The 13,503-nt window shown below is 46.6% G+C and overlaps 1 protein-coding gene across 2 annotated transcripts in view; it reads right to left on the reverse strand.

Annotated features, from left to right (window-relative positions):
* The window catches only part of SH2D3C (SH2 domain containing 3C), a 363,972-nt gene that overhangs the window by 68,532 nt on the left and 281,937 nt on the right, over window positions 1-13,503 (reverse strand). For both annotated transcript variants that reach the window (XM_085614137.1, XM_085614136.1), the window contains one exon: window positions 9,459-10,000. In XM_085614137.1, coding sequence (XP_085470263.1) covers window positions 9,459-10,000 — 542 coding nt within the window. The remainder of the gene's footprint in view (window positions 1-9,458; window positions 10,001-13,503) is intronic.

The raw sequence follows: 13,503 nt of genomic DNA on the forward strand, positions 1-13,503 counted from the left end.
AGCGATAATTTTAACGCCGTCCTTGATAATATGCCCCGGAGTTAGTAAGTAAAGAATAGAGATGTCCATGCGTATGTATATAAGTGAAGAAAGAACTGCAACAGGTATAGGTACCCGGGGAGCCGGGTGGGCTCATGTGAATCTCCAACTCTACATGCAAAGAACAGATGCTTACTGGGTAAGTAGCATTTTTCGTTGGAGGCATGTGATCTGTAGATCACATGCTTTGCATAGATTATACAGCAGTAATCTCCCAAAGCGGTGGCTAACCTGTAGCTACTGGAGTTGTCTGAAATAGTGTTCTAAGCATTGCCTGGCCCACATTAGCTTGTTGTCTGGCTAACACATCTACACAATAATGTCTGGTGAATGTGTGCTCTGTAGACCATGTTGCAGCTTTACAAATGTCAACTAAGGGGATGTTCCCTGGGAAAGCCATAATAGCCCCTATTTTGCGAGTGGAATGCGCTCTAGGGGGTATTGTTAAAGTTCTCTTTGCTTTTGCATAACAAGTCTGAATGCGTTTAACAATCCATCTGGCAATACCTGACTTGGATATGGGATTGCGCTTGTGTGGTGGTGCAAAAGCAAAGAAAAGTTGTTTAGTCTTACGGAATAATTTTGTTCTTTCAATGTAATATAAAAGGGCTCTTCTGACATCTAAGGTGTGTAGAGCTCATTCTGCCACGGAATCAGGTTGAGGAAAGAATACTGGTAATTGAACCGACTCATTGATATGAAAGGCAGATGCTACCTTAGGTAGAAATTTGGGATTAGTACGAAGAACCACTTTGTCTCTGTGTAATTGGAAAAAAAGGTTTTTGTATGGTTAGTGCCTGTAGTCCACCCACTCTCCTCAGTGAAGTGATTGCAATGAGGAAAGCGGTTTTCCAAGAGAGAAACTGTGGCTAACATTTATGCATGAGTTCAAAAGGACGGCCCATTAATCTTGTGAGGACTATGTTAAGATTCCACACTGGGGCAGGTGGGAGTCTTGGTGGTATGACTCAAGTCCTTCCATGAAAGCTTTGATTACGGGCACTCTGAAAAGCGAAAAATTTTGCCTATTTTGTAGATACGCAGCCATTGCAGTGAGATGTAACTAGATGGAGGTGTAAGCCAATCCCGGCTGCTGCAAGTGTAACAGATAGTAGATGATGTTTTGTATAGAAGCATCAAGAGGGTTGACGTTGTTGTTATTGCAATAAATAACAAAGCGTTTCCATTTAGCTGCGTAACAGGCTCTTGTAGTGGGCCTTCTGGCCTCGCTCATGATGTTTATACAGTCTGGTGGAGGGTTCAGATAACCAAACTCTCTGACTTCAGGAGCCAGATCGTGAGGTTCCATTGTTTGGGATCTGGGTGTCTGATTTCTCCATGGTTCTGTGTGAGGAGACTGGATGTTAGGTGCAGCCTTTGATGTGGAACTAGTGACAGCTCCAACGGGGTCGTGAACCACAGTTGACCGGCCCATGTGGGAGCTACTAGGATCATTGTGAGGGATGTTTGTCTGAGCTTCTGAACCACTAATGCAATGAGTGGGAGAGGCGGAAAAGCGTAAGCAAATATCCCTGACCAGTTCATCCATAGTGCATTGCCTTTGGAGAGCGGGTGTGGATGCCTGGGGGCGAAGTTTGGGCATTTTGTTTTTTGATGTGTGGCAAAAAGATCTATTTGAGGAACTCCCCAACTTTGAAAGTGTGGGAGGATAACCTGAGGGTGAAGTTCCCATTCGCGTATTTGCTGCCTCTGTCTGCTGAGGAGATCGTCAATCTGATTATTCACTCCTGGGAGGTGTTCCACTAGGAGATAGAGTTTGTGGAGAACGGCCCACATCCAAATGTCGTGGTATAAGTGTTACAGTTGGACAGTGTGTCCCTCCCCCTTTTTTTGTATGTAATATATAGCTGTCATGTTGTTGGTGCGAACTAGAACAGCTTTGCCCACCAGGTGAATCTGAAATGCTTTGAGTGCTAGAAACACTGCTAGCAGCTCCAGATAGTTTTATGTGGAGAGTTTGTCGCTGTTGACTCCACAGACCTTGCACTATGTCGTGCCGAAGATGAGCCCCCCAGCCAGTGAGGAAGGCGTCCGCTGTTAGCATTGTCTGTGGAACTGAGTCTAAAAAGGGCTGTCCTTTTGATAAATTTTGTGGGTTCCACCACTGCAGAGAGCGATGAGTACGTCTGCTTACCAACACTAGATCGGTCAATAGACCTTGTGACTGGTTCCACTGACTGGCTAAGCATTCTTGAAGTGGACGCTTGTGCAGTCTGGCATGGGGAACGATTATGATGCAAGATACCATAATTTCCAGTAGTTGCATATACACCAGACTTGAAAGCAAGGTATTGGATTGAAACTGCAGAACTAGCGCCTGAATGTTGCGAATTCTGGCTGCATTGGGAAAGGCCAGAGCCTTTTGAGTATCTAAAGTAGCTCTTATGTATTTTTGAGTGTTGAAAGGTTGGAGATGCGATTTCAACACATTGGTGCCGATTCCGATCCTGGAAAAACCGGGTACGAACCGTCGGTCGGAGGGCTTTCTCTGTCCGACTCGTACCCGGTAAAAAAACATTACAAACATGGAAATACGATTCGCACGGAAACACCATTTCCGTACGATTCGTAAAAAACACCGACCGACGAAAATATACATACAAATGTGATCCGGGAAAGCGCCGACGTGACGTCGGGACACAGTCAGGCTCCGTTTCACAAACAAGGAAGTACGATTCGAACCGACACCAGTCCGGACGGCAATATTTTTACGGCACCCAAAAAGTGCCGGAAAAGCGAAGTACGGCGCGATGCGAGCGGAATTGGGGGCCCGGTACGCGCCGAACCCCACCCCCAGCCCCCGTAAGTACGCGCCGAACCCCCCCCAGCCCCCGTAAGTACGCGCCGAATCCCCCCCAGCCCCCGTAAGTACGCGCTGAACCCCCACCCGTGTATGTACACCAGTGTACGTACGCACCGTACCTCCACCCGTGTATGTACACCAGTGTACGTACGTGCCGAACCCCCACCTGTGTATGTACACCAGTGTACGTACGCACCGTACCTCCACCCGTGTATGTACACCAGTGTACGTACGCGCCGAACCCCCACCTGTGTATGTACACCAGTGTACGTACGTGCCGTACCCCCACCCGTGTATGTACACCAGTGTACGTACGCGCCGAACCCCCACCCGTGTATGTACACCAGTGTACGTACGCACCGTACCCCCACCCGTGTATGTACACCAGTGTACGTACGCACCGTACCCCCACCCGTGTATGTGGGGGAACGGTGCGCTAGGGGTTCGCGCCGTACATACACGGGTGTACATACATGGGTGGGTGTACGGTGCGTACGTACACTGGTGTACATACACAGGTGGGGGTTCGGCGCGTACTTACGGGGGCTGGGGGGGGTTTGGCGCGTACGTACAAGGGCTGGGGGGGTGGTTCGGCGCGTACATACGGGGGCTGGGGGGGGGGGTGTTCGGCGCGTATGCGGGCACATGTCTCCATGGTTGCTATGGGAGTTCAGTGCGGACGGTGTTTTTTCCATACGGTTGTAACATCGGACGCACGGGATGGATCGTACTTGCGCGGTCGGACTTCACTTTTCACATTTGTACGGTAAATCGTCCGGGGACGTGTCGGACACATTTTCCGACCCGAGAATGTGTGGGGAATTATTCCCAATGCGATTCGTATGGACTTCTTCCCATGCGAATTGGAAATGTTGACACACTACCACAAATCTGAGAAATTAGCGATGAACGGGATGTATTGGAATATGAAAATAGGCGTCCTTTAAGTCTAGAGTAGACAGAAAGTCGGCCTGTTGCAGAAGTGGTAGTACTTGTTGAAGTGTTACCATGTGCAAATGGTCTGACTGTATGCAAAGATTTAATTCTTTGAGGTCCAAGATAGGTCTGAGAGAACCGTCCTTTTTGGGTATGAGAAAGTAAAAGGAGTATACTCCCAACCCGTGGTATTGTAGTGGTACGGGCTCTAGAGCCCCTTTTAAAAGGAGAGACTGAACCTCTTGTTTGAGGAGGTGTAAGTGATCAGGTGAGAGTTTGTGTGACCGTGGGGGAATGTTTGGAGGATTGTTGGTGAACTCCAGGCATTAAGCAGAACGGATAATCTCTAGTACACTTTTGTCTGAAGTTATGGACTGCCAGACGGGTAGGAAATGTGAAAGGCGCCCCCCGACAGGTGTTGGTCGGAGGTAGTGTGGTGAACGACCAAAATATAGAATCCAAAATATAGAAAGGACAGAATATCGACTCCAAAATATAGATAGGACAGAATATCGAAATTGAGGTATGAAATTCCTTAATATCGAATTTAAAATATAGATATAGATATCCATAATATCGATTTTTTTTTTTAGTGTTATGTATGGTAGTATATGTGTTAAAATTATGTATTATTTTTGTAATGTATGTTTAATTTTTTTTAAGTAATGAATGGTATGTAATTTAATTTTTGCGTAATTTAATTCCGTAGCGGGTTGTAGGTTTATAGGGGAATAGAGTGGGAATAAATGTAATTATAGTAAATTAAATATTAATTTTTATTTATATGTATTAATAATTAATTGATTGGTAATTAATTATTAATTGGTAATTATTTTTTATTAATTGGTAATTAATTTTTATTAATTGATTAATTGATAATTATGTTAATTGTATTTTTTATTATTAGGAGCGGGTTGTGGGTTTATAGGGGACTTGGGTGGGAAGCAATTTAATTGTAATAAAGTAAATATTAATTTTTATTTATGTGTATTGATAATTAATTGATAATTATTATTTGGTAATTAATTTTTATTAATTGCTAATTAATTTTTTATTAATTGCTAATTAATTTCCGTTAATTGATTAATTGATAATAATGGTAATTGTATTTTTTATTATTGGGAGTGGGTTGTGGGTTTATAGGGGAACTGGGTGGGAAGTAATTTAATTGTAATAAAGTAAATATAAATTTTTATTTATATGTATTGATAATTAATTTCAATTAATTGGTAATTACTTTTTTTCAATGGAATTAATTTTTATTAATTGGTAATTATTTTTAATGAATGTTTTATTGGTATTGATAATTAATTTAATCTTATTTTAATATTAAATCATTACTTTCCCTACTGTTGCACTCTCAGGAGTGGGAATAGTAATTTTTACCCTCCCACTATCCAACGCTTTCCCTACTGTTGCACTCTCTGGAGTGGGAATAGTAATTTTTACCCTCCTGCTTTCCAACGCTTACCCTACTGTTGCACTCACTGGAGTGGGAGTAGTAATTTTTACCCTCCCGCTATCCAACGCTTTCCCTACTGTTGCACTCTCTGGAGTGGGAATAGTAATTTTTACCCCTACACTATCCAAAGCTTTCCCTACTGTTACACTAACTGGAGTGGGAATAGTAATTTTTACCCTCCCGCTATCCAACGCTTTCCCTACTGTTGCACTCTTTGCAGTGGGAATAGTAAATTTTACCCCTACGCTATCCAAGGCTTTCCCTACTGTTGCACTCACTGGAGTGGGAATAGTAATTTTTACCCTCCCGCTATCCAACGCTTTCCCTACTATTGCACTCTTTGGAGTGGGAATAGTAATTTTTACCCCTACGCTATCCAACGTTTTCCCTACTGTTGCACTCACTGGAGTGGGAATAGTAATTTTTACGCTCTCACTATGTATGTTTTATTTAATTGTTTTTAATATTTTATTACTTTTATATAATTTTAATACATTTAAAAAATTCGATATTTTAGCGAACTATATTTTAACATTCTATATTTTGGAATCGATATTTTAGTACTTAACTGTTTGTAGATAGGGATTCTATATTCTGTACTTCGATATTTTGGAGTCGATATTTTGGGCATTCTACATTATGTCCCTCGATATTTAGTCACTGAACCTGTAGTGTAGGGAAGTCACTGTTTGGTGTTGGAGGAGGAGGCGCGTGTATTTGAGCCTCTACCCTTGCCATTGTTGCCTCCGTAACCCCCTCTGAAGTAACCAATAGAGGCAGAAGGTTGATTGTTGCCTTTATACGTGGTGGTAGTATTGTCTGAGGAGGTACTTTTAGATCCTCCGAGGTAGAAGGAGCGGCAAAAAGAACCACGTCCTGGTGTTAATTGAAGGGCTCCCATGGATTTAGCCACTTCTGTGTCCTCCTTCATTTTTTCCAATGATGAATCTACCACAGGGCCAAATAGGCGTTCCTTATCGAACGGTGTGTTCAGGATAGAAGGTTGAACCTCTGGTTTGAATCTTGAAATACGTAGTCAGGCATGCCTTCTTAAAAGGACGCAGGTGTTCACAGCTCTAGCAGCAGTGTCTGCAGCATCTACCACGCACCTGATTGAATTATTTGAAATGAGCTGTCACTCCGCGCTTTGGACTTCAGTTCATCAGGTAGAAATTGGAGCAACTGCTCCATCTCGTCCCAATGCGACCTGTCATACCTTGCGAGCAGCGTTTGTGCATTAGAGATGCGCCAGAAGTTTGCAGCCTGAGAGGCTGCCCTCTTCCTCAGAGCGCCAATCAGCTTTGATTCTTTATCTGGGGGTGACGCATCTCCTGTTGTTTGTGAATTGGCCCTTTTGTGTGCCAGTTACCAAGGAATCTAATGGTAACTGCCTCTTTATGTATGCCGGATCTGATGGTGCCGGCTTATACTTCTGGTCTACCCTAGGGGTGATGCTAAGTACCCTGATGGTGTTATTAAAAATATTGTCCACATGCCTGATCATACCCTTGAGTATGGGAAGTGTGTGTGAGGACTTGTGTGTGTGACTAAGGGTCTTGAAAAGGAAATCCTCTTCCAGGGATTCCTTATGCAGCTGAACCCCATGGTAGTTAGCAGCTCTACCCAGCAGTTCTATATATATGTCGTCCGGTGGAGAGGGCTTGGTAGGGTACAGATCAGGATCTTTCCCTGTGGGGGAACTGGTGCTGTAATCTGTCCAACGGTCTGCGAGTATTGGCTCATTGTCCCCAGCCCCATCATCCTGACCTTCAGGTGTATGTGGTGGTGAGTGTTCAGGTGAAATTAGTAAAGGTTGAAACTGAGAAGGAGGTGATGGAAGAGGAGGAGGAGAAGGGTTAGTACCCGCATTTTTCCTTTTTAAAGGAATGTAGTAGACCTTTTCTGTCTCAGGTTTGCATTTTATTGTCACCTTTGTGGTACTATGTCTAATTGTAGGGTGAATATATAGCTCCCGCTGTTTCGGATCCGGTTTGGAGGGTGGAGCATCAAAATGTTGTTCTTTGGATGGAATTGGCACATCCATTTGTTTGGGTGCCCGTGTTTTTGGGTGCCGGGGCTTTGGATGTCGAGGATTTCAGATCCCAAGACGTTTTCGGCGTTGAAGGGGGTGGGATGGAGCCTGTCTCTGACTTCGACCCTGAAGGTTTTGGCTCGGTGGCCGTTTTTGAACAACTGTTCAGAGCCGGAAGGCTTTTGGGTATGTTTTGGTGCCGAGCCAGAGGGCGGGGCGTCCGAAACATGTTCTCTGTGCCGACCGTGGCCCGGAGGCGGGGGTTGGACCGGAGCCTTCTTCTTGGCCTGAGGTGGACTTTGGGGAAAAAGAGGATTTGGACTCACGGTACACTGCCCTTGCTGGATGTCTTCGTCCCCCTTGGAGCCATAGTTGGAGATGGAGATCGGGTCATGTTCCTCCTCGGCTCCCATGGCGTCTCTGGCTTCTTGCGCCGTATCTTCTCTGAAAAGGTCTGGAATGGAACTTGTGTGTTGGCTTCGCATGTCGCGATGTTGAGCCGGACGGTCGCAAAGCGTTTTCTTGGATTGCAAAGCCTTAGAAACGTTGCAGTCCTGTTCGCTGTGCTCCGGAAACAAGCATAGATTGCGCAGTTCGTCTGAGTCAGTGCGCGGAAACTACGCGTGGCACCCAGGGCAAAATTTAAATGGAGTCCATTCCATCTACTGCGAGGCGGCCCGACGGGGGTAGGCCCAACGGCCTTCCGCGAGCTACCTGATCGAAAGAGGGTTTTTTCAGTAAATAAGATACGTGGAGAATAAGATTACGCGATTGAAAACAATACTGTCGAGGGTGAGCGCCTTGCACACTGAAGGAAACCGGAGAAACGGTGCCGAACCAGAGCGCAGCAATTCAAGTCCGAACCCGATGGCGGAAAAAAACAATCTAACAATGGAGTCGATGCCCATGTGCCTTATCACCGAAAGGAGGAGTCGCCTACTTCATGACTGGAAAAACTACTTCGAAGAAAAACAGCTTGAAAACATCCGGACCCAACACTAGATGGCAGGAGCATGCAAAGCATGTGATCTACAGCACACATGCCTCGAACCTGCATGTTATTCCCCACAAACTCGTAATAGGTGTTATTTTTCGCACACAATAAGTAACGTACCCCGTGGTATTTTTATTTATCATGTGCGATGAATAACGCCTAAACTTGTAATCAGGGCCTTAGACTCACCCAGCTACATCAAAGGGCATCAGGAAATCAAGACACATCATGAGTTTCCCAGCTATGTCACAGGACATCAGAAACAAGATACGTCACTACTCTCCCAACTAAGACAAAAGACATTCGGAAATCAAGAAACTCCATCACTCTTGCAGCTACGTCAAAGGGCGTCAGGGAATCAGAATGACTCTCCCAGCTACCTCAAAGGTCTCTACCCTTCTTTTCAGTCCATAGCACACAACAGAGCAAGGCAAACGTATACCAAACGTTCATACAACTGCTTGTGGAAATGAAGACAAAGTCACTGCAGCACAGCAGGGTTCGTGATACCCAACCCTGACGTAGTAAAGTGAAGCGCTTTCTCATTAGGACAAAGTCTTCAACTTCTTAACATCTGCCACTACCCTCACTCCATCTCTAACGGGACCCACAATGCGAGCAACTACCTACCCACCGCAGGGCTGAGAGGGACAGCACCAGCAACCCCAGGCACTCTAACCTGGACTGAAGAACAGCACGCCCAGCTATGCATGCTTGTTACACCCCTGAGAAAGCACACCACCAGCCGTCCGTCTAATTACAGCATTAAGCGTTGCAGTACGGCAAGCCCATATGCACGCAATAGAGCACTAGGTAACTGCATCACCAGCACATGTCAACACATTCAGTACAGTAATGCTGAGACTAATAACACCACCAGCGGCTAAATGCTTATTACAAAAGGACAAATACCATACCAGCAGCCCTTACACACTCATTCAACATGACACCACCCTGAATCTTTCCACCTGCTACTTGAGCGCTGAAAAACCTAACCCCAGCTACAAAGCCCCTAGTGTCCCTCAAGAAATGGGACCTCCTCCCGCGTTGGGTCTGAGTTGTGATCCACCTATCGCATGTTCAGACCCTCTCCTTGACCACTGTCTTGCCCACCTATCAAAAGTGTTATCACCATTCTGCCGCGCATTCAACAGTAGGGGGTGGCGCTTACCTGACAATCTGCCATAGTGATGTGTCCGGCGATGGTCTTTGCATCCACATCTGCCAAGAGTTCTTTCACCTTCTTGAGGACAGCCATCTCCAGGGGTTTGTTCTCAAGTGGAATCAGCAGTGACTTGAACTGTGAGGGTGTAAATGTGGACTGACTCTCCACCGTTGGAGTTACAAAGCCAGCCCCATCACGCCCATCCTTGGACCCGGATCCGTTCTCTGCTACATGGTTCCCACACGCTCGACTATCGTCGGCCCTTAGTCTATCCAAGTAGCCCTTGGGTGGAGCCTGCCTCACGGGAGAGTCATGAGTGGGATGGTCCCTGTCAGCTGGAGAGGCGGGTCTCAGATGGCAGTATTGCCCACTGTCCGAAGGAGGATAGCTGGGCACTGGAGATGAAGCATGCACGTACCCCTGGCAGGGCACCGAATGGGCACATATGGGTTTGTTGTTATTCTCCGGGCAGAGCTGAGGCTCACTCGATCTTCTCAGGACAGGTGAGGCTGGTGTCTGGGCACTGACTTGAGGTTTTAACCGGGTCACTACAGTAGAAAGAGGACAGGCAAGAGTGAGTCCAGCTGTATCCTGAAGTACACCTGTCCACAGAGCTACACATACCTGTACACGGAGCTACAAACACTTACGTCACTTTACACATTCTGTTCTAGTAAAGGCGAGATCGCTGAACCTGGGGGTATTGAGGCTCTTGGGGTCGCTATATATAAAAACAACTGCCGAAAATAAGAAGGAAGTAAACTTCCTGTGGTGCGAGCAGCGAAGTGTTGAATCCATACTTCTAAACGGTCTGTGTGAGAACAGGACATCCCCTCACCGCTGATTGCAATTTGAACAAGCATTGGCAAAGCGAATAGGTCTTATCTTTGTGAGAGCTGCTGGCTTTGCCAATGTCTTTTAGCCATGTTGTACACAGCGTGCCTGCTGTTCAGCATGGCTAAAAGTTAGTGCTGTGGCATAGAGCAGAGTGGCCTATAGAAGAGTGCTGCAGAGGAAAGTGGAGTAGATTGGTGTAGAGTGGAGTGGTGTGGAGTTGCGTAGATGAGAATGGAGTACTGTGGCATAGAGTGGAGGGGCGTAGGGTACAGTGGCATAAAGTATAGTGGGGTTGGAGTGGCATAGAGTAGAGTGAGGTTGAGTAGGGTGCAGTGGAGTAGAGTGAATTTGAGTGGAGTGGTGTAGAGAAGAGTGGCGTTGAGTAGAGTGCTGTAGAGTGCCATTGTGTGCAATGGAGTGCTGTAGAATAAAGTGGCATAGAGTGGTCTGGCGTAGAGTGGAGTAGAGTAGGGTAGAGTGGTTTATAATAGAGTGGAGTAGCATAAAGTACAGTGGGGTGAAGTGGAGTACGCTGGGATGGAGTAGAAAGGAGTGGCTTGGAGTAGAGTGGAGTGGCTTGGAGTAGAGTGGGGTGCAGTGGAGTAGGCTGGGATGGAGTAGAGTGGAGTGGCGTGGAGTCAAGTAGAGTGGCATAGAGTAGAGTGGGGTGCAGTGGAGTAGGCTGGGATGGAGTAGAGTGGTGTGGCGTGGAGTCGAGTAGAGTGGCATAGAGTAGAGTGGGGTGCAGTGGAGTAGAGCGAATTTGAGTGGAGTGAGGTAGAGAAGAGTGGCATAGAGTAGAGTCCCGTAGAGTGGCAATGTGTGGAATGGAGTGGTGTAGAGTAGTGTGGCACGGTGTGGAGTGGAGTGGTGTAGAGGAGAGTGGAGTTGCATAGAGTAGAGAAGAGTAGAGTGTGTTAGAGTGGCATGGTGTGGAGTTGAGTGGCATGGAGTGGCGTAGAGTACAGTGGAGTGGCGTAGACTAGAATGGAGTGATATAGGGTAGAGTGGTGTAGAGTTGCATAGAGTGGGGTAGAGTGGATTGGCATTGAATAGAGTGGCATGGAGTGACGTAGAGTAGTGTGGCATACAGTGGGGTGCATTAGAGTCGATTGGCATAGAATAGAGTGGCCTGGAGTGACATAGGGTAGAATGGGGTAGAGTAGAGTGGCACAGAGTAAGGTGAAGTAGACTGGCATAGAGTAGAATGGCCTAGAGGAGAATGGTATAGATTGGCATAGAGTGGAGGGCCGTATAACAACATTGTGTGGAGTGAAGAGGAGTGGAACATAGTAGAGTGAGATGGCGCAGAGACAAGTGGCGTAGAATGGCATGCAGTGGTGTACAGTAGAGTGGAGAGGGGTATAGACTAGAGTATAATAGAATGGACTGGCATTTAGTGTGCATAGAGTGGAGTAGCATAGAGTAGAGTTGAGTGGCATAGAATAGTACAATTGTAGATGTAAGTAATTAAAGCATCAATAGAGACGGCAGATAGGGAAAAAGTAACATAAATAAGAAGCTGTATACCTGTGTTAAAAGTAGGAAACCACATAGCATGTCCTGGAATAATACAGAAGTGCTTATAAAATAAATAATATAGTGTGTTGCAAAAGACTAGGAAGAACACAGATGAGGAAGAACACGCACTTGGTCCATGCTCCAGTGAGGAGCTAACACAAGAAAGGAAGGGTAGCCTATGGGAGCTAATCAATCGTAAAATTGCGAATGAGAGCGACAACGAAAACAATTAATGGTATGCTGTGGGCAGGTTGTAAGCCTATTGAATTTTAAACAATATGTCTTGCAGCACAGAGGATGTGCTGTGTAGCCGAGGCCTAAAAATGGCTAAAGCAGGACTCTGATGCAGTAGAGAGATGGGCTATATTCTGGACATAGATGGGAAAAGTTGAACAGATGGCACAGTGAACTTAAGAGGTTGTATTACAAACAACCTGAGGCAACCACCAAACCATAATGCATGCCAATAGCTTCTGCTTTTCTGTAACATATCTAGGGGTTTTCTCCAAAGACCGAAGCTCAGAGCATTCAAGTGATCTACTCTAGTGGCCACACAAGGCCTTTGGCTTTAAGAAACCCCAGGAATGCAGAACAGGTGTTTTTTCCCTGCCAACACCTGGGATTCGCTGCTTCGGCACATAAGTCATGATGTGTTGTACTGTCGCCACATTACCTAGTCTGGTGGCTCAGTGAACTAATGCATCCACTGCAGGGGCCACTGTTTGGTCACTGACGCGGTTCCTGGCAGGAGCCCCCCGGCATTTCATCCTCTTGGGGTCTATAGAAGGAGCACCACTGAGTTACAAAACAACACGTGTATCCAACATCAAGAAACGCTTTTGGTGGCGAACTTCACTTTAGGAGTTAAGCGTTACACTACATCATGTCATGGTTTATATACTGATGGGGTCCTTCACACACCTGTGGTGTTAGGAAGGCCCAGGGGTCTTGACGCTTGATGGGCGATGCGAGAGCAGAGGGTTATCTCAGCACTGGATGGAGAGGACGGACCACCGCAGGCAGTGCGCGTGGTATTGTACGCCAATGGATGTCAGGCCTTGGGTGCACCCAAGGTAAAGATTAGAGCAATGTGTGGTGAGTAGCAGCACTGCAGGCTGCTTGCCACGATGAATCAGAGAAGAACAGTTTATGATGAGTGAATGTAGGACGGTTAGACAGTGATGTAGGGAAAGGTGGCCACGCTTAACCTGTGGACCTGAAAGGAAGAGATGAGGAAGGAGACATCATGGTCCTCTAGAGTGACCAAAGAGGCCACAAGAGCAACCAAAGAGGCCGCTAGAGCGACCATAGAGGCAGCTAGAGCGACCAAGGAGGCAGCTAGAGCGACCATAGAGGCAGCTAGAGCGACAAAAGAGGCAGCTAGAGCGACCAAAGAGGCCACTAGAGCGACCAAAGAGGCAGCTAGAACGACAACAGAGGCAGCTAGAGCAACAAAGGAGGCCGCTAGAGCGACCAAAGAGGCCACTAGGCAGCTAGAACGACAACAGAGGCAGCTAGAGCAACAAAGGAGGCCGCTAGAGCGACCAAAGAGGCCACTAGAGCGACCAAAGAGGCCACTGGAGCGACCAAAGAGGCCACTAGAGCGACCAAAGAGGCCTCTAGAGTGACCAAAGAGGCCACTATTGTGACCAAAGAGGCCACTAGAGCGACCAAAGAGGCCAATAGAGAAACC

Source organism: Triturus cristatus, chromosome 1_2, assembly GCF_964204655.1.
Source record: "Triturus cristatus chromosome 1_2, aTriCri1.1, whole genome shotgun sequence".
NCBI lineage: Eukaryota > Metazoa > Chordata > Amphibia > Caudata > Salamandridae > Triturus > Triturus cristatus.